The 20,922-nt window shown below is 49.6% G+C and overlaps 2 protein-coding genes across 3 annotated transcripts in view; both read right to left on the bottom strand.

The window, feature by feature from the left end:
- LOC108934335 (Nance-Horan syndrome protein-like) overlaps positions 1–13,897 on the bottom strand; it is a 37,368-nt gene extending 23,471 nt beyond the window's left edge. The window contains exon 1 of one of the 2 annotated variants that reach the window (XM_029251241.1): positions 13,153–13,897. In XM_029251241.1, coding sequence (XP_029107074.1) covers positions 13,153–13,411 — 259 coding nt within the window. In that variant the 5' untranslated portion in view covers positions 13,412–13,897. Of the gene's footprint in view, positions 1–5,771; positions 5,843–13,152 lie in introns of those variants that run through there. The other variant, XM_029251242.1, reaches the window with a different exon arrangement.
- A 2,236-nt stretch (positions 13,898–16,133) lies between these two features.
- The window catches only part of rps4x (ribosomal protein S4 X-linked), a 5,066-nt gene continuing 277 nt past the window's right edge, over positions 16,134–20,922 (bottom strand). Inside the window, exons 2-7 of the mRNA XM_018752325.2 lie at positions 20,499–20,576; positions 20,136–20,316; positions 18,144–18,241; positions 17,019–17,190; positions 16,597–16,754; positions 16,134–16,301 (exon numbers count right to left, since the gene is read on the bottom strand). Of these exons, the coding sequence (XP_018607841.1) occupies positions 16,200–16,301; positions 16,597–16,754; positions 17,019–17,190; positions 18,144–18,241; positions 20,136–20,316; positions 20,499–20,576 (789 nt within the window). The 3' untranslated portion in view covers positions 16,134–16,199. The remainder of the gene's footprint in view (positions 16,302–16,596; positions 16,755–17,018; positions 17,191–18,143; positions 18,242–20,135; positions 20,317–20,498; positions 20,577–20,922) is intronic.

Genomic DNA, 20,922 nt, shown 5'->3' on the forward strand with positions numbered 1-20,922 from the left:
ACCCTAACCCTGGCTAACCCTAACCCTGGTTAACCCTAACCCTAATCCTAATCCACTAACCCTAACCCTTAACCCTAATCCTAATCCATTAACCGTAACCTTAACCCTGGCTAACCCTAAATCTAATCTTAAACCCTAACCCCAACTCTAACCCCCTAACTTTAACCCTAACCGTAACCCACTAACCCTAACCCTAACCCTGGCTAACCCTAATCCTAACCCATTAACCCTAACCCTAATGGCCCTGCAGCATTATACCTAATTGAACCATAATTCCTCTCTCTTTGGTTTGGTTTGCATTTGACGCCTCCCCCACATCACACCTGGTCCACAGAGCGCGCCTGTGCAACACATCTGAGATCCAAAACGCTTAACTGTCCCCAGCTCCCCAGAGGAAATTATATCGCCGTTCCGAAGGACAGGAAATGAAAAGTGGACTCCGGCACATCGGTATTTCCATGCTAAATCCTGCAGAACACCACAGATTGAGCTCCGCGATACCTCCACCGCCCGGCGCAAATAATGACGACGGCCTCATTATTTGTCTTTACTGCAGGACTCAGTAAGTAGCAATTTCCACCGAAGGAAAGCCTTGCAGCCGTTTCGGGAAAACCAGCGGAACGAGTCCCGAAGACACCGAACGGAGGGGTGCGGAGAGAGCACCGGGCACCACGTACCTTCACAGCTGCTCCGCGCAGGACAGGCTGAGGAGGAGGACGGTTGCCCTCAAAGTCCTAGATGCCGAAACGGAGGCGACGGGGGAAACGAGACAGGGGCCGAGGTATGGGGTCTTCTGGGGGAGGGGAGGTAAAGGGGGAGAAGCCCGGCCTCTTTTTGTGCCTCCTTAAGTGGAAACAGACGCAAAGCGCTCCTCCAGGGTGGGACCGAGCTTCTTCCACCTCTCACACACAGCGTGGAGTGTAGAGTGTCTCCTTCTCAGAGTTCTGCTAGCGTACCTTTCGAAGCCTGCAGAGTTTCTGCCGACGTTTTGAGGAAAGTGACACTTCGGTACAGGGCTTCATAACTTTTGCTCCACAGAGAAGCTTCTGGGTGTCTCAGAAGGGCGGGTTGCCTTCGAAAACACACTTACGTTACATTCATTCGTTTAGCCGATGCTTTTTTCTTATCCACTTGTAGAGCTGGGGAATTTTTAAAGTAAGTACTGTAGTGTGTGAGTGACACACAGTGAGAGCGTGTTCCACTGATGTATGGATGAGTGAGCCAGTGTAAGTAGTGTCTCCAGCAGTGTAAGTCACCGCGGTGAATAAGGTGTGTGGGCTCATAACACTAGAGTTCAGTGAAAGTCGCTTTGGAGAAAAGCGTATGATAAATAAATAAAAGTAAGTACTGGGCTCAAGGCCACTACAGCCAGAGGGGGGATTCAAACCTCTGACCTTCGGGTGCAAAGGCAGCAGCTCCAAGGACTACGCTACCAGCTGTTACTGTCACACTACATCAAGGTAATAGAGTTTCCGTGCAAGAAACTGACTGCAATGTTTCCACGGGATTTTCACGGGCATTTTTGCAGGAGGGGGTTCCTTCGCAATCGCCAGGCGTCCGTGGCCTCGGAGACGATGGGATCCTCAGCTTCGGCAGCATGGAAATAAACAGAGGAGCCAAAAGGAACGATGCAGAAACAGCGAGAAACCTTGACGCTTTGTTAAGCACAACTAATGTGCAAGATGTTAATTTTTTCCGTACAGTTTCTTCACCTGGAAACGGGCTCCTGCAACCGTCTCGAAGACGAGAGCCTCACCTGTAGGTGTCTTTAAACACAAAGTGCGACGGACTCCTGAGCGCACCTTGTCCCACCTGCACTCTGTGTGTGTGTGTGTGTGTGTGTGTGTAACACTGCACTGTTACACCGGGGCTTCCTGCGCTCCACTCATTCACTCTGGGTGTCCAAAGTGTCTCCTTGCAACTTGTCGAAACTGAATCGCCTCTCAGCTCATGCCCTCGTGGACTAAATAAAGTTCCATGAAAACAAGTGAAGACAGTAAACCGAAGGCCAGTTGCTCGACGCCCCTCGTCTCGCTGCATCGATCAGCTTTGACGGCCCCTTGCCGAGGTGCTCCGGTCCTCTTACACGAACTCCCTGGAGCTCATTCCAGCCGGTCATAGAGCCCGTATCCATTTTCAGCAGAACCTGATCCCTGCCCGGAGGAGGGGCTCAGGGGAACGGAGCAGAGAGAGCACTGAGAACACGGAGCCGCAGCTCGACCTTTTCTTCACCGTTACACGGCACGGGCGGTGAAGAAGGGCTCATCGCCAGCCGAGCGTGGCGTCTCGTACCCCGCGGAGGGACACCCCCCCCTTAGCGCTGCCCATCGTCTTCATTCTCATCCTCGAAGCTCAAAATCAGAGCTGAGCCAAAGCTTCCTGAGCGATCCTGTGTTTCGTGTGCTCCAGCTCGGAACTGGTCTTCTTCACCTACCGGGCCCAGCAGTCCTGACACACGCCGATGCCGGGAGGCTTAAACCAGACTAACGCTCCCTCCTCATGCGATACGTGACGTGAGGCGGCTGCTCTGTGTTCCCAGATGACTGCTTAACGCTCTCCCACAGGAGCGCCGCCCTTCTCCCCGGAAGCCGAGCTGCACGGGGAAGCAACGAAGAGGCGGCGGGACCCCGAGTCGCTGGAAACTCGTCTCGCGTGGGCTTTTCCTCGTTGTTTCGCTCCCTTTCTGGACTGCGCTGCTTCAGGAGACGCGAGGGGCCCCAGGATTCGGAGCAGCTCTGACCGGGACGCCGGTGCACACGCGGCCACTGGGCCTCAACCGTGGCCCGTGAGCAGAGGCTGCGGAGACGAGTCTACATACGCACCGAGTGGGGTCCTCTCTAGGCTCCGGGGGAGGGGAAAGAGCGCAACTGGCACAGTTCAAGTGTCGCACCTACTTTACGATCGGAATCCTCCTCGGGTTCAAACGCACAAGCACAACCACGTACTTAAGAAGTCCCAACGTGGGGCAGCAGGTGGCGCAGTGGTCACAGCTGCTGTGTTCAGGTGCAGAGGTGACCGGTTCAAAGCCCACCTCCTGCTGCAGTAGCTGTGATCAAGGTACTTGAACTGATAGAGTGAAAATGGCATGTAGTAGAAACGGGTAAATCACTGCGAGCTGCTTTGGAGAAAAGCGGCACCTAAATGAATAAGCGTCATTGTAACAGGTCAAAATCGTCTCGTCCCAGTTGTGCGACAGTTCTGCACATCTCACTGTGCCGGGACCCCCAGAGAGGACTGCCTTCCACATGCCACTTTCCCATGGACAACCTATTGGGGGGGGGGACATGCCTCACATTTGCTGTGGCCATTGAGGCGCCAGGGGGAATTCTGGGGGAGTGGTCCAAGAGGGGCCATTTCAGTCCATGCTCAGCATTTCACTTTCCCCTCCAGACCTTTAAGAGGCCTGGCTAGGAATGATCACACTTGTGTGAGTGTGTGTGTGTGTGTGTGCGCGTGCTCTCTCTCCAGATCTGCGGTCCATTCACCCTGAGGTTAGCAACCTCAGACTCTCCGCATTTTAATGTTTGCAAATACTGAGTCCAATGAAAATCAAGGACGTTGGAAAAATGCAGCAGTGGGGATCTTCAGGAATCCAAAGTGACACAATAGAGCTGAATTCAGACGATGAAAATTAAAGGTTTGCTGTTATTCTTCACCCCCCCTCCCAACTCGCACCCCCACCCTCATAATCCAGTGACTCTTCTCTGACCGCATATAAAAACATAACATAGATGCCACTGGTTTTATGAAATCCTCAAGGAAGGCGGCTTTACGGCTCCACTTCACCACTCGCAAGCACCACCTCTCCACTGGGAAGCTGCTACTCAGTAAACATCGAGAGAGGAGCGAGGGAGACAAAGCGCAGCGACGTCCATGAGGAACAGTCCTTGGCAGGGCGGCTGCAGCCAGTGGAAAGAGATGCAGCGCTGAGTTCACCTTGTGAAGGCCTCTCCCGTCCTCTACTGGTCTCCACTGCCCTCCACTGGTCTCTACTGGTCTTCACTGCCCTCTCCTGCCCTCTACTGGTCTCAAGTGGTCTCTCCTGCCCTCTACTGGTCTCCACTGCCCTCCATTGGTCTCTACTGGTCTCCACTTTCCTCTCCTGTCCTCTACTGGTCTCGACTGCCCTCTACTGGTCTCAAGTGGTCTCTCCTGTCCTTTACTGGTCTCCACTGCCCTCTCCTGCCCTCTCCTGCCCTCTACTGGTCTCCATTACCTCTAATGCCCTGTACTGCCCTGTAATTCTCTACTGCCCTCTACAGGCTTCTACTGGCCCTGCACCAAATTCCTAATCCATACTGGAGAGCAGGGTAAAAAGGGGCGCCTGAACCCAAACATGTGAGCAATTTTTGTTCTACAAACACAAGGGCATCAAACCCCCTTGACACTTTATTGTAATACTTTATTGATACTTTATTTTCCGACGATACTTTATTGCGTGTTGATTTTCGTCCGCGGTGCTGTACTGCTTTTCGGTATTTCTCGTAGTTTGGGTCACATTATACTTTCTCTATATCTGTAGGCTACATCTGAGCCTCAGCTGTTGACTGGAGAGAAAATGATGTAATTACCAGTTTACACACAGTGTATACATGGAGTCTGGTAACCTGATCATTTGAAGGGAACCCTGTAGGGCTGGAGCTGAGGGTTCAGAGCCACACTAAAACATAGTTTCTTACGGTGTTACATCGAAACAGCCAAGGAGAACCAGATTAGGCTCCTGTGTCAAGAGTGAGAAGGGGAAGAAACCCGTTTCGTTTGATAAGACAAAACGAACAGCGACGCTCGCTCATCGGCGCCGGAACACACGAGTAGGGTGTGTGAAGTGACAGTACAGCAGTGAACGGCCAAACAGCTGGCCTTAAACAGATGAAGTCTGTCTCTGTGTCTCTCCGCTGGTCTTTCCTGCTTCTCTCGATCCTTTCTGATAAATATGCATCTTTTTTAGTCACAGAGACGCAATCGCACCCAAAACATTTTTTTTTTTTTTTTTAACTGAAAGCGATGCAGTTAACAGTGACACACACACACAATATCTGCCATATTAATAAGAAAAAGAAGTGCATTATACCATCGAAGGACATAAAGCCACAATATTTTTGAACACTGAAGTGCAAGAGAGCATTGTCCTTCCTTAAAGGATGTAAATGATATGTTACATCTAATAGGTGTTTAGAACAGCAATGAAAGAGAGACATGACATCCCCTGTGACTGACAGTGATCTTCAGTCTGGTCACCCTGTGAACAGCGAAGCTGACTGGACACATGCAACCTGGACGTCCATCACAATGAATCCACTCGACCTGAGCGAGCGGCTCTGCTTTTGAGCTGCCCCAACTTCTACTCTTTCCCAGTTCCCCCATCCGTTCATCCTCTGGGCAAAAACAGCCCAGAGAAGATGCAGCAAAAGGTCAGGCTGACCGTTGACCTGGTGCCAAGAGCAAGGCAGGACTGGAATGTCCACAAAGTGCAGAGAGCTTAAGAATATATCCAGGGGACACGTTACACATCCAGTATCCAATTTGTAAAAATCCACGGAACATTATTCCCTTTCAAGAGGACAGCTTGCTTGCTCTGGATCTTAGAAACACGGGGGCCAGTCCATGGAGGACTTCCAGGGAGGACCACTAAACTGTGGAAGAGACCAAGAAGGCCACTCTGCTGCGAAATTCAATTCTTACACCCAAAATCGCTCCATGGCTTTAGTGTAAGAACCCAGCACCTCAGAAAAGTCCAGTACTAGGAAGAGAAAAAATGCAGCCGTGCTCACCTGTCCGCAGCTGGGACCTGCTCTTTGTCCTATAAAGGTGAGGACAGCAGCCTGAACCCCACGGAGAGCCGGAGCGGTGGTGCCGGGCAGCGGGTCAGCAGGGGCAGCAGGTTGGTGATGAAGAGCTCAACACTGAGTCTGTGACCAGGCCTCTCCTCCTTCCTTCACCACCATGGGGATGGGGGTTGGGGGGCTCCCCCGTGAAAGTGGGCATTCACAGGCTTCCCCTGCGGCACCCAGCTGGGCGCACGTCCAGCGCAGCACTGGGCCTGTCTGTCTCATCACACATAAAGATGTCACTATCTCCTTTCACCGGCCCATTCTGGTTCAATTAAGCCCGGTCGCACTTCGCGCCGAGTTGCCGGCCCAGCGTGCAAGGACGGCTTCATAAGGGCCCCTGTCATCAGTGTAAAATCGGCGTGGGGGAGGGGGAGCCCACACCTCCCGGTGTGCCACCTAGCTCAGGTTCTGCCCTCAGGCTGTCCTACCGCACACAGGTAGTCCTCAGCGCGAGGCTGGTACGCATGTGGACTCCTCACCGTCTCCATAAGTGACGTAGAGCAGCTCCACACTCTCGCCGCTTCCTCTGTTACTCGGTGTGCGATGAGGCCTCCAGGAATACAGTCTACAAATCCTTGGTGGTTTCAAAATCACACTCCGGTGAGTAAGTTCTCCCAGAGCACCAGTGCGGACACATCGGTGTCTAAAATAGGCACTTATGCACTGAGCACACAGCTATAAGGAGAAATTAAAAATGTGAACATATGTATACTGCACATACTTCTAGTGCGGCAGCTCCTGTCAGGATTAAATGGCAAAAAGCCCTTTAATAACGCAAAGATTAACGTGATCCTGTATTTTCCACTCGTCCTTAGCGAAGGTGGGAAACGGAGCAAGACGAACTCAAAGTGCCCTGCAGTCGACCCAAAATGCTCCAAGAAAGAGCGGCATCCGTGGGATCGGAGCCGGAACGTCCTGTCACGCACACGCTGCTTTCTAGACGCAGGTCCTCCGTCGCTCCTGAGCTCACAGCGCCCGACGCTTCAGCCGGGAAGGAAATAACAGCCGTTTGTATAAAGCGAGTACAGCAAGACACACAAACTATATTCACACCCAACGTGAAAACGTGGACTTTTCGCTCAGCTGAGCCGGCGGGAGACAGAGCCACGACACACGTCCGCTGCCAGGTGATGAGGACCAGTTCTCTCTAACCGTACAATCCGTATAGGAGGTAGCTTGTCAGCGAGCGCACCGACACTGACGCCGGCGCTGACACCGACACCGAAACCGACGCCGACGCCGAGACTGACACTGATACTGAAACCCTAAGTCGCTTTGGACAAAAGCGTCTGCTAAGTGAATAAATGTAAATGTAAACTGACACTGAGACTGAGACACACTGAGACAGAGACTGACACTGAGACAGAAGAAACTGATGGGCTTGTGAAGACTTTTTGGACTTTTCTGCCAGTTTCCCCTTTTTCAGCACTTGTACTGTTCAGTGTACGAGAGCTACATCCCTGCGCTCTCCTCATTACTGTATGTTCAGTTTCATAAAGGCCTGTTTGTCTGCAGCCCTGCTGTCCGGCGCCTCAGTGCAGCCCCTGTGTTTTCCTCCTGCCCCCAACAGGCCACAGTGCGTTTTTCTTTTCTTTCTTTCTTTTTTCTAGCACATCTGCTGTAAGAAATTAACATCTACACCAGACCGGGCCCAACGAAGGTCTGGGGATGAAGGCATTGCCTACAGTTTGTGTCTTTAGAAAACAAAGTAAAAGTGCATCAATGATCTGGGCAACGTGAAGGATCCAGTCTCAGCTCGGAGTGGCATTCGGACGGGACCGACGTCACCGCCGTCACCGCCGTCTTCTCATCGTGCTGCGCGCTACTGCCAGCAGAGCATCACCTTCTCGGAAAAATGCAGACTGAAATGTGCATGACTGATTTCAAGAAGAGATGGATGGATGGATGGATGGATGGATGGATGGATAATTCAGTGGTGCAGTCATGTCTACAAAGTAAGATGTAAGAAGAAAAGAAGAAAAGGAAACTGCCTAGAAAATTAACAGAGTGGCCAAGACATGAGATGCGAAGTGACAGAATTCAGAAAAACTGAGATGGGAGAGACATAAACAAATCTTATTTCTTGTGTGCCTGTCTCTGTGTGTGTGTGTGTGTGTGTGTGTGTGTGTGTTTTCTTTCAGTTTACTGTTCTAAAAACTGATGAAAATGAAAGATTCGGTCTGCAAATGGCAAGTCGGTCATGACTAATTTTTTTTTCTATCAGATATCAAAAAAGCCAAATCACAACATTTGAACCGGAGCCTACTGTGTAAAAACGATCACACAGCGAATTGGGCAAAACTAAATGTATTTCCTAATAGGGAGTTTCAAACCAGGCAAAGCTGGACAAACGTATCATTTGTGCTTTCAGGAAACAAAATGGATATTTTTTATAGGCGTGTATAAAAGAAGTCCCAATTCCAAACACAATCCCAGTCCCAGTCCCAATCCCATTCCCAGTGCCAGTCCCAAATCCTAAAAATCACTCTGTTTTTTTAGTGACCCAAATGTAATTTTGACTTATGCAAAAATCCAGGACAGTTCAGTTTGGATGCATACTTTGGTTGGTTAAGGAATCAGAACATCGGTTCTCTGGACTCTGTTACGGTTGACAGATGGGATGCAAATAACACACAAGTCCGATTACGAACGAGTCGATGATTGATATACTGTCAATTAATCTTTGAAAAGCTTTTTCTTTTTAACCTTTGAGAAAGACGCTGCGAATAGGCTGCAAATGTTTCAGCAACAATACAAATACACTCTGATCGGGGGTGCGCGGTGGTGCAGTGGGATTGACTGGGTTCTGCCCTCTGGTGGGTCTGGGGTTCGAGTCCTGCTTGGCGTCCTGTCCCGTCCCGGGTGTGTCCCGTCCCCCTCCAGCCTCGCGCCCCGTGTTGCTGGGTTAGGCTCCGGTTCGCCGTGACCCTACTCGGGACAAGTGGTTTCAGACTGCGTGCGCGTGTGTGGTTATGCAAGTACTTTCCTGTTCGGGATGCATTTGTATAAGTGTGATTCCCAAAAACAACACTCTATCAGTGTTCATGTCAGTGTCAATAGTGAGAGATGGAAAGGCAGCCCAAAAGCTGTGTGAGAAATATACACCTACTCAGCAGATAGACGAAAACAGGCCTGCAGCACAACGCACGGCTACAACAGATCAAGTTCCGGAAAAATCCTAACGTAGCGCTAGAAGGAGCACAAGAAGGGATGCGAGAGAAACCGCTCCGATAGATTTTGTCAAGACAAAAGAGACGGCGCGGTGGACAACATACGGTACGTACGGTACGTTTGGACACATTAGACGTACGTCTATACTGCTGAAGCGGAGGTAGTCCTTCTGGTGCACGTCTTCACCAGCAGAGATTCCCAGCACTGATGGAGCACAAAAAGGAAAGTGGAATAAGCGAACGAGAGGCCAAGAGAGCCACAGGCGGTTACCCAGCAGGCCAGTGGCAGCCGTCCCATCCTGGAATCGGCAGAAAGAGAGACGCCAAGGGTCAGATGAAAGGCAGAGACAGCGGGCAGCTTCAGGACGGAGCTCGAGGACACACACTCGCGGCCCTAAGGTGACACAGAAACAGCTCTATGTGTCACCTGGAGAAGGCGGGACGTCGTGACAAAGAGGGACGCTCAAGGGGCCGAGACACGACGTCATCATTTATTTGCGTACGAGCGAGGAATTATACCAATAAACAAACGTTGACTGTCACGATCCCTCAGCTTTGAGGTCAACCATTTACAAGAACGTCCCCGAGGGGTGTGTTGTACCCTTAAGCCCCCCAGATGCTCCAGTCGGTGCATAAAGGACTGAAAACCGAACCGTCAGTCGGCTGTCGTGGAAGCACTGGCTCAGCAGCGACGCGAAAGATGAAGCGCACTGCAAGCGTGTGTACGAAGCAGGCCCTGGCACGCAGAGTGCATCGTCACCATGGAGATTACGGTGAATAGGGACTCGTCCTACAGCGTCCCCACAGCCGTCCCGTCGGCCGTTGCCTTTCTGTGCGCCGATTCCGAGCCTCCGTCTCCCGTACGGCGGGCTACGACGAGTAAAGGACGGCGCTTCGAACGGCAGCCACCCGTCCACGTGTGGGACACACAGGGAGCTGGAGCACAACGAGAGAAGAAACCTGAAGGAACTTTCATTTCGCGAAACGGAGGAGACACGAACGTGCATGTGTTGGTAACGTTCACTTTTGCTCACGTTGGCTGCACAAATCTTACAGTGGATGAATCGTCTTTGTCACATGAAGCACATGAGCTCTTGTTGTGACGACGTGGATGAAGAAAGTGTCGGAGCTGCGGCGTTTCCACGGAAAATGCGGCAGCGACCGATGTCCTCTGTGAAACGGGGACATTAACACTCGAGCGTTTCGCTGAGCTCGAATGCAGAGGTGAAGACGCCCGTCCGTTTGGAGCTGGAGCTGGAGCTGCACGTGGACTCCAGGACGCGTAGGACGAAACGTTGCCCTTCGAGTCCCTCTCCACACTCGTGCCGCAGCGCCCTTCATCGAGGTACCGACACCGTAAAGATACTCGGCTCAGGTAACGTGGACGACGGTTCGGAGAAAAGCTTCGGCTTCCCATTTAAAACATGCGGGAGAGAATGTGGAAGCAGTGCAGCGAACGCCGGAGGACATAAAGAACCTAAACTCTAAGCGTAACATCTAGTGGAGGAACTGTGAGGAACCTTAAAATAAACGTGGAGGCGACGCGAACTCGCTCTTTTATACATTTCAATGCACGAAAATGAAGAAGCTTTGAAAATGTGGCTCGTGGCCAATGCCCACAGAGCGGCCGCACTCCTACTCGGGTTCGGAGAAAGACAGAAGGGGGCAGTTAGTCACCCCCACCCCCACCTCCACCTCCACCCATCGGCACCCTCCTCGACCTGCCAGAAATTTCCAGCGGCACAGAGCAGCTCGACAGGCAGCTTTCACTGTGCCTGTCCTGGTACCCACACACGCACATGAACAAGGACCAACAGGGATGTTGACGCGCACACACACACACACACACACACACACAAACAGACGCGTGCGCCTCTGAGCTACGGAATCACGTCGGCAAAGTCACGCAGCCCCAGCCCTCTCCGTCACGGCTGAACGTCCACATGTTGCCCGGTTTTTCTGCTGTAACGCTGTTGACGGAGACGAGAAATGTGAAGGACTGATCTACGCCACCTCCCGGCATCTCCTCCCTTGGCCTCCTTTCTGCCGGCTTTGGGCTCGGCCCAGGGGAGGCCGGGTTCCGATCCGATCAGAGGGGCGAAATAAAGGCTCGCCCGTGTGCGGCGCCGAATTTACCGTCGCACCTCGTTCCCCTCGCCCAAGAGCGACCGGCCTTCCCACCACCCTTCCCTCAGATGCACGCTCACCGTGGTGATGGAGGCCAGAATTGGAGGAGAGGACGGCCAAGGCCTACATTCCTCCAGTCCCTGTGAGGAAGTCCAAGGGGTCCAGGGGCCTCAAGGTGGTCCTGCACCAACCAGATGAGGTGAGGAGCAGGTAACCTGACAGAGTAGAAGAACTTGTTGCTCTGAACTCTTAAAATGCTTCCTGGCTCCTAAGAAACACGGAGCTCTTTCGATTCCATCGAGAAAAAATGGGATCACAGAACAAACAACGCTGACATACTAAGACTCGACAAGAATTTCTTGCGTATTTCATCCATAGCCAGAAAGTTTGCGAAACGCACAGAGACGAACGTTCCCATGACGTAAGTGTGGAGCAGCGTTCGTCCCCGTTCACCGGCGGTAGTCCCTACGGCGGGACGCAGCACAGCGCACAGCTGGAGATCGGGTGCTCCGGTTCTGCCATCCGCACAGGAGCCTCGTCTCGTTCGACACGCTGCTCCGGGTTCCCCTCCCAGGAGGCCACCTGGCTTCAGGCGCGACACAGCAAGGTTTCCCGGAAGCGACGATTCTCCGTATCGATCGCGTTTCATCTGCTGCGTAAGAAAGGCAATGCGTCGCCTCTCGACCCAAAATCTTCCTCTCGCTGCCCTTCCGTGGCAGATTTCAAGGGTCATTTTGGTTTTCCACCTTTGAACTGGATAAAGGCACAATGAGCTGAAGAGCACAGCTGCCCTTCGCACTCGCCGCCCCCAGGAAAACACTAAAGCGGAGTGATCGGGAGCTCTTGGGTCTGCTCCGCATCGGCAGTTCGGGTCGCGCTCCGCTGCCTTCCTTGCGCTCTGAAGGGGAGGGGCGTCTCTCGACTCACTCGCAGGGGGTCGGGGGGCCAGGCTGTCCCCAGGCCCACCGGCTCAGGGCCGCGGCACAGAGCTCCCTGATCACGAGTGACAGAGGAGGCTGAGGGCGAGATGGAGCCCCGGGCATCATTTCATCATCTGTCGACTGCCTACGAGATCTGGATTTGTCTTCCCATCTAGACCGCAGTCCGCCAGCGAGACGCCGGTCGTTCGCACCGAACTCGGATTCTGCACACAACCCCGGGCGTCCGGGATCGAGGCTCCGCGCGCACAACGCCGACACCCCCCCGGAAGCCTTGTTTCTATCATGTTCGCCAGACAGAGAAACAGAGAAAACGCGACGACGCTCCAGGAAGATGGAAGAGGCGAACGCTGCGATCGTCCCCGACGCCGGACGCAGCTGTGACAGCATTGAGTCCCTTGACCAGGAGGGACCGGAGCGCCGCTCGCAGCTGTGCCCCCACCCAACCCCCACCCAACCACACGTGGGTGACCGGGGATCCGTGCCGTTGAGGCCTCGCTCCGTCTCTCCAGCGGCCCGCGGTGTCCTCTGCAGCTCTGCTCGCTCTTTCGCTTCTGCTCACCTGCCTCACGATCTGTTGTTGTGGGCAAAAACTTGAACGACAACAGTGAATACTTTAAACACCGTGTTTTTACTCTGCCTCAGTGAATTATATCAGCTGAGTAATGAGGGAAAGGACGCCCATCATGACCATGTCCCACACTTCGGTCACATGATGTGAAAATGAAGGTTGGACGTGTTCGGAAAGAGGACTGTAGCCTAGGGAGTAAAAACTGGTGACGTTTCCAGTCAGTGTTTCTCTGGCGCGACGAGACGATTCCACTCCAGTTCGGTTGGGTTGTGCGCGCGGAAAGTGTGTGCGGAGCACGAGCGAGCAGCAGCCCACACTACAGCGAGCGGGACACACGCGGCCACGGGTTCGAGCGGGAGCGAGTGTGTGACTCGGCGTGCGAAGACACACACACACACAGAGGGAGACGCAGTGACAGAAGACGCACGGTCGGAGACGCACAGGTCAGGACGCGCGCGCACACACACACACACACACACACACACACACACACAGGACACGCTGAAGCGCCTTACTCTTCGGCGGCGGCGGCTCTCGGACCGCGGCGGAGACGCGCTTCTGCAGACCCCCCACTTTGCGCTGCAGCGTCCGCGAGCGCTCGCACACGGACACGAGCTCTCCGTCCAGCTCGTCCACGATGCTCGCCGCGTGCCTGCACAGGTCGGACAGCTGCCGGAGGACGGAGAGCAGGGCGAAGTCGCACACGTCGCGCAGATCGTCGCGCTGCGTCCGACACACGTCCTTGGGGGCCACGAGCCTCTTGCAAAACGGCATGATGATGATGATGATGATGATTATTTCGGAGCGTCTCCGAGTCCCTGTCCAAGTGTCCTCGCGGTGGCGGCGGGACTCGAACCCCCCGAGATTCGGCGCGGGTCCCTCCGCTGAGCTGCGATCCGCTCCGACCGTCGCCGTGCGTCCCTGCGCTCTGTGCGCGCGTCAGATGAACTGACTGTGTGCGCCGAGCCGAGCCGAGCCGAGCCGTGCCGAGCCGTGCTGGTCTGCGCTGATCTGTGGCGAGTCGAGCTGAGCTCCTAAGCCTAAGGCGAAACGCGGGCGGGAAGCGTTGCAGCCGGAAGGGTGTGAAATCTCTCCAAACTTGACACCCAGTGAAAAGAGCTTGAAGAAAGTTCACACACAAGAGTGGAAGCAAACTGCAGAGTAACTGTACTGTACATCAGGAGTTTCATAGGAAGCAATGAGCTGAGGTGTGTGCGCGCACACACACACACACTGTCTGAAGCGCTTGTCCCAAGTGGGCTCACGGCAAACCAGAGCCTAATCCAGCAGCACGGGGCTGGAGGACACACACCCAAGACAGGACACCAGTCCATTAAGAGGCACCCCGAGCAAGACTCGAACCCCAGACCCGCCAGAGAGCAGGACCCAGACAAACCCACCACGCCACCGCATCCCCCTGGGCTAAACCACATGCTGTGTAATTCGTGTCTTTCTGACATTCGCCTTCGCAATGAGACACACTAAGGAACTGGAGCCAAGACACTCACTCACACACACACACTCACACACTCACACACACACACCCTATTGCACAGCGGGCCTGGACGGCCTCTTCGACTTTCCTATTCCAAACAGGCAACGATACGGAAAGGACTACGAACTGCTTTGTTGTCTCCTTTCTACAGAAAACTTGAGCAATGGTAAAGAAGGAGCATGGGAAAGGTGCTGTACGCCTCAGAGGTAAACGTCGTGAACTGCGGTATAACCTCTGCGGCAAAGTCATCGTCGCTGGATCGGCGGTGAAAACATTGCGTAGGATTCATTCAAGGCTCAAAATTCAAGTCAACCACGTGGAAGGATGTTATTAGAAACATCTGGCTCCCCTTGGAATTCATGTTCCAGCTGCACATGAGCGTTCCCATGGTGACGCGTATCCGTGAACCCGGTCACACAACAGAGGGGAAACGCAAGAGCTCACCTCTGAATTACTACCTTTACTCCACTTGGTGCCTGCTGCCCTTTGAGAAACACGAAAAGAGAGTTTCCACAAGTGTCCTTGACAAAACATTGTAATTAAATGCAAAGCAGACATTTGTTTCACAGTTGAATAACATGCAATATATCATTTCACAGTCAGCTGATGTACAAAGAAAAACTACTTGAAAAGAGGGCTCCGTCATTCTGGTTGGGAGTTTTTGTTTTCCTCTCCTCAGTCGGAATTTGGCCCTATTTCTCTTAGTCTTGTTTGCATATATCGTTCAGAGCACTGTACCAAGTGCGCTATGTTTTATAAATTAAACTACCGCAGAATCTGTACAAATTTAGGGTTAGTGTAAGTCATTCAGCACCACATACACATATATACTACTTATTCTGTAGCAAAAATACACTGGTAATTCCTGATGCAGATATCAAGGCAACCGATGTGGCTTTAGAATGTATATCAGACTAGGATATTTTGAGAATTATTTGCTGAACATCTCTCTGCTGAGAGAGAGATATAAATACGCAAGACATTAAATTTATATTAATAGACTTGGTATACTGTCACCTTCAAAGCCAAGGTTATAAGACACCCACATTTATCACATGGAAAGTAGGGCAACAAATTTGAGGATTGACACTCCAAGAGATTCCATTTTCAGAAAGCTCTTGTTTAATGAACATTGCATCAGTCTGATATGCAACACTCAGCTCAGACTGCTGTGTACGTAATTACAAGTTGCACAGGGTGTTTTACCAGCTCCAGCCCCTTTACGCAACTGTATCTTAAAATAATTCTAAAGATGCTGCAGCGTTGTGCCAGTCCAGGTTCCTGCAGGGTCTGTTGTTGTGGTCTCACGACCAGCCCACTGACCAGCACTGCGGGAGAAACAGACCGCGGCCCAGCACGTCCCATATGGCACCAGAGAGCTGTCAAAGCTTAAGGACAGGACACACACACACACACCCTTCACACGCACACTATGAGAGAAGTGACCCGTTTCAAAAAGTCAGCCATTTGTGGCAATCACAATGATGAGCCACCATGTGTAACTTCACCCTGCATCCCAAAACAGCACCAACCACATTGGACAGACATCATTACAAAATTTAGCTCACTTTACAATAACCAAATCTTTCAACCCCTCCAGGTGTGGGAGGTGCACTCTGGAAGATTGAAGAAAACTGCTAACTTCCACATTCATATCTACATTGCCAAGCTGCTAGTTGTACAAACTCAAAGTGACACGGTATCATGGTTACATGACTTACAGACTGTTGTTCGCCCATAAAACAGCACCACCCTTTTGAGGAATAGATGGCAAAGTAATCCGGCTCAGTAAACATCCCTCAGGAAAGACATGAAACTTCAAGCAATTCCATTCCAAAAAGATAGCAAGGAAGGTTTTGGGATTTGAAAACATCCAAGTAGTAAAAGGTGTCAGTGTTACAAAAAAAAAAAAACAATAAAAAGGACCTCTGACAAATCACAGAGACACTACACACCTGCATTTGTGAAAAATGTGACCATTTCAATAACACTCCAGACCGATTGTTTTTTCTGTAAATAATCCTTTATTTGAAATCACTTCTGCACAGTAGCCCATTCTGATTGGGCTTAGCTGCTTCCCTGCTTGGCAGCCAACCTCTTGTCCCTCTCCTCGGCGATGGTCAAGCGGATTCCCTTTCCACGGGGCAGAGAAACCCATGGTTTATTGCCCTGAGGGAAGAAACGGAAAACATGGAGGTCCAAGTCAACACAAGCATCTAGACGCAGTGCTAAACGTGGCAGACGAGACAAGGGTGCACCGCTTTGCAACAGTATTTTAAATCAAGTCAGCGCATTCATTCATTGCACTAACGAATGAATGAATGTTACTAATTACTAACGAATGTAAACTTTGTGCTCATATACTGAGAGATTCATGTTGATATGTAATTGCAGTTTTAAAGAATCAGAAGCACTTCCAAGAAGTGTCTCCATAAAGCAGCACTTTAAACTGCCCTGTGCCGACCTTGCCAATGACAAAGATGTTCGAAAGCCTGGTGGCAAAGCTGTTGCCGGTGCTGTCCTTCACATGGACCACATCGAAGGAGCCAGGGTGCTTTTCCCTGTTGGTTATCACACCAATACGCCCCAAGTTGGCACCTCCAGTCACCATGCACAGATTACCTGTGAGGAAAGACAGAAGTACGTTTTGAGCCTCGAAAAATGGGCCACCTAATAATTTATCAACTGGTGAAAAACTGCAGGACCTAAAAATGTAACCCTTTCAAAGTGATCAAAAGGGGTTTTTTATTAAATGACATTCTTGTGTACAGCACAAAGAAGGTTCTGCTAAATAAGCCAAAATATTTTTAAAATCACTACTGAAACATATAAAAGAGTAAAAGAGAAGATGTGTCTTATTTACAGCAGGCAACCGAATTCACTTACCAGTATCAAATTTGATAAACTCTGTGATCTTGCCACTTTCCAGGTCAATGCGAACAGTGTCATTGACCTTGATAAGTGGGTCAGGGTAGCGGATGGTTCGGGCATCATGGGTGACCAGGTGTGGGATCCCCTTGGTGCCAATGATAATCTTCTTCACCTTGCAGAGTTTGTACTTCAAGGGGGAAAAAAGACCAGATAAATTTCTTAAAAGCTCAATCCCTTTACTGGATGATAAAAATTTCTGATTAAACAGAGTACACCACATAGTGGCACAGTAGGCAGCTTTAATGCCTCACAGCATCCTGACTGGGGGGTTTCAATTAGCTTAACGTGTGTCAAGTTCAAATGTTCTTCCCATGTTTGCCTGGGTTTCCACTTGGTGCTACGGTTTCCTCTCACTTCAAAAATAAGTGTTTAAATTTACTTGTGTTAGTCATGTTGCATTTAATTACTATGTGATTTGGATGCAACACAACTAACCGAGGAACGCAACATACATAATGCATACTTTTTCAAAGTGCAACTGAGGAATAATGTGATCCCATCTGACACACCATGCATTTTTGCATTTAGTGTTTAATTTTGATCTACTGCATCACAGTTTGAACATGTCAAAGTAATGAGTGTAAAGACGACTTCGGGACATCATAAAAAAAGCTGTAACATCAGGAGTTGGATAACACAAACCACTTTGCAACAAACATTAAAATTTTTTACTAAGTGCATATTCTTTCATTATTTTCACATGCGTCACCTTTTAAGTATACTATGAATTCTAGTAGGCAATTAATAAACATTTTTATGACAGAATTTGGCACAGGATATTTCATAGGAAAAGTGTCATGGGCGAATTAACTGTAGTACACCAAGAACTGCAAATCGCCTTGGACAACAAGCATAAGCTAAATACTAATTAATTATGATCATACATTGCTAAAGAGAAAAGCATCTACATAAATGCAAAAGTAAACATATCACCATGGATTCAATAAGATAAATATATTTTAATATCTAAATGTATAAAAAAAATTAGCATCTCCAGCCAACACACACTTCATGTGTGCTCACAATAATTCATATGTACACTGACTTACAAAAGCTGGCAGATCAGCCACGCCAACGTACCTTGGCTTCCTCAGCTGTGATGCGGTGAACAGTGAAGCGGCCCTTGACATCATAGATAAGACGGAAGTGTTCTCCAGTCTTCTCAATGCTAATCACATCTACAATGGAAAGCATACATAAACACGAGCGCAAACATTTTCCCAATGCAAATGTTAACATTCAATGTAACTGTCTGTAAGAAGAGATCAAGCCGTCATTCAAAGAATGTGGTCCAAGAGAGCCCCTTACACAACACCAGTCAAGTACAAAGTAAATGTTTAATGACAAAGCAAATATAAAAGATATACACAGTATAATATAAATTCAGTAGTTTACTACTATACTCCCTACTGTCTTTACTTGTCCATTACCTGCATAAGCAGTCTACAGATACTTAGAGAAATACACCAAAGCTGCTAAAACAATTAGCATTATAGCTCTAATAACACAGGAGCCTACAGACTTAACTGTTTGTTAAATTTCAAATTAAATACCCATCAGTGTTTCATACTTTTAATTTTTAATGAAATATGAGGTACCAATGTAGAACTGGACTGAGCAAAAAAATTGTACAAGTCAAAAAGGTACTTTACAAAACATGCTGGACATTTGACTGCTATCACCAAATAATCAAAGTTATAGGGAATGAACATAGCCCTGTTTCTGACAATGAGGTTTGGTGGCAGTGGGGTTGAATTCAGTGATTCAATTCAATTTATTTTTATAGAGCACTCTTCTCACACAGTGACACAGAGCATCTGAACACAGGCATCAGGCAAAGAAACAAGTACACCAGAACAAAGGAGGAGCCAGGGTGATATGGTGAGTATATTCAGGGATGGGGTTGAATCTAACTCAGTCCATGTGGACTCCGCATGTTCTTCCCCTGCTCACATGGGTTTTCTGCAATTCCGAATCCTGGAATCGGAACTTCCCGCGATATATGTCCGAATTTGTTACACTGGGCTGGTGTACAAAAGGCTGAATAATTGGGAGTTTAGTGCAGTTTGCTCTGAAGAAACACAAGATGTGTATATTTTTTTGTGGTCTGTATATTTATAACTTATGCTGAACAGCTGCAGAAAACACACCAAAGATTTTCACCACCTGTCCATTTGGGGGTTGTGTTGAATGACAAAGTGATTTGACTGACTTTAGATGAATAAATAATTTTTGTGGCTCATCTGAAATGAAAAAGCTTGAAATTAAACCCATGTCACAAGATCTTGTCAACCACAACTAAGTCCACAACCTTTGGCCCGCAGCTTTCATTATATATTAGATACGACCACGGGCTTTTTCAAATGTCTTTTTTACTGTATCACAGAAGGAAAACAAGTTTAAAATCCTTTCAGGAAATAAGTGAATCATAAAACTGAAGAGGCAGCATCAGCTTTAAGTTTTTATTCACTCTAGCCCGAAACTGAAACAATGAATTTTATTAGGCTTCATACGCAGTGATGCAGTTCTGAAACCACCGCAGACGGGAGTGAATATTCTGCCGGCAACAGAAGCTTTACGAAAAAAACGTAGCTGGACAGTCATTTAGTCAAAACATTGAACGGTAGATTGCCACCAAGTCTTAAGTGGTTGCAAATCACTTAAAACACAAGATGAAAACCAGCTCAGAGCACAGAGCTTCTTAATCTGGGGTCCCTCGGGGTCAGTGGATGGGCTTCAGAAGGCCCATGAATAAAGCATTTATAAACAATTTCTAACTACTTAAATTTAAAATTAAAAAAAAAAAAGAAAAAAGAAAACTTTACTGCATCACTAATATCGATAACATGATTCTGTTTAAAGCAGTAACATTGCAGTGCAATGAACTGAGTACAGTATGTTTTCTGAATTTATGGTCATTTTCGCAAGAGGAGCCATTAGCTTTCATCAAGACTGTTACAGGGGTCTGTGGCCTGGAATAGGTTAAGAGCCTCCACCCTCGCAGCACTAGCACAGCCAAAAGAACAGATCCCGAGAGCGCATCGGCACGTGCCTAGCAACTCGCTGACTCACCCATGAAGCCAGCGGGGTAGGTGATGTCCGTGCGGACCTTGCCGTCGATCTTGACGAACCTCCGCATGCAGATCTTCTTGACCTCATCTCCAGTCAGGGCGTACTTCAGCCGGTTCCTGAGGAAGATGATGAGGGGAAGGCACTCTCTCAGCTTGTGAGGACCAGTGGATGGGCGCGGAGCCTGGTCGAAGGAGAAAAGAAGAGGTTCATGCTCGGCTCGCCTACCAAATGAAAACAAGCACAACGGGCCTCCGAATGAGAAGGCAAGACAGATTTCCAGAGGACTACTACTACTAGGTGGGTGTGTGCTGCGCAGAAACAAAACAATAAATGAGCATGAGGAGGAGGAAGTTACGCTCGTACAAAGACTCCGGTGAGCTTGTCCAGCATCCAGTGCTTCGGCGCCGCCACGCGCTTCAGGTGCTTCTTCGGTCCTCGAGCCTGAAGGCACAGCTCAGGTCGGTTAGTCACTCAGCTGTAACCAACGTGTTACGTGTTGTGTGTGCTTTACTGTTCACGTGCACACTCTGACTACAAACAAATATAATAATAATAATAATAATAATAATAAAGAAATAACACAGAGTTCCGACTCTTTCTGGTCTGAGTCAGTGAGTCTGGAAGTCAAGTGATGAAGTGATACAACACTGTTTTTTGGCTGACAGTCCAGTTACGACACAGTTTCTCCATCATCAGTATTTCAGAAAATATTAAATAAGCTACACACACCGCCAACAAAAATGTAACGAAATGATGCGCCGCAAAATACCCGATACACTGCACCTTA

This window comes from Scleropages formosus, chromosome 4 (genome assembly GCF_900964775.1).
Source record: "Scleropages formosus chromosome 4, fSclFor1.1, whole genome shotgun sequence".
Taxonomy (NCBI): Eukaryota; Metazoa; Chordata; class Actinopteri; order Osteoglossiformes; family Osteoglossidae; genus Scleropages; species Scleropages formosus.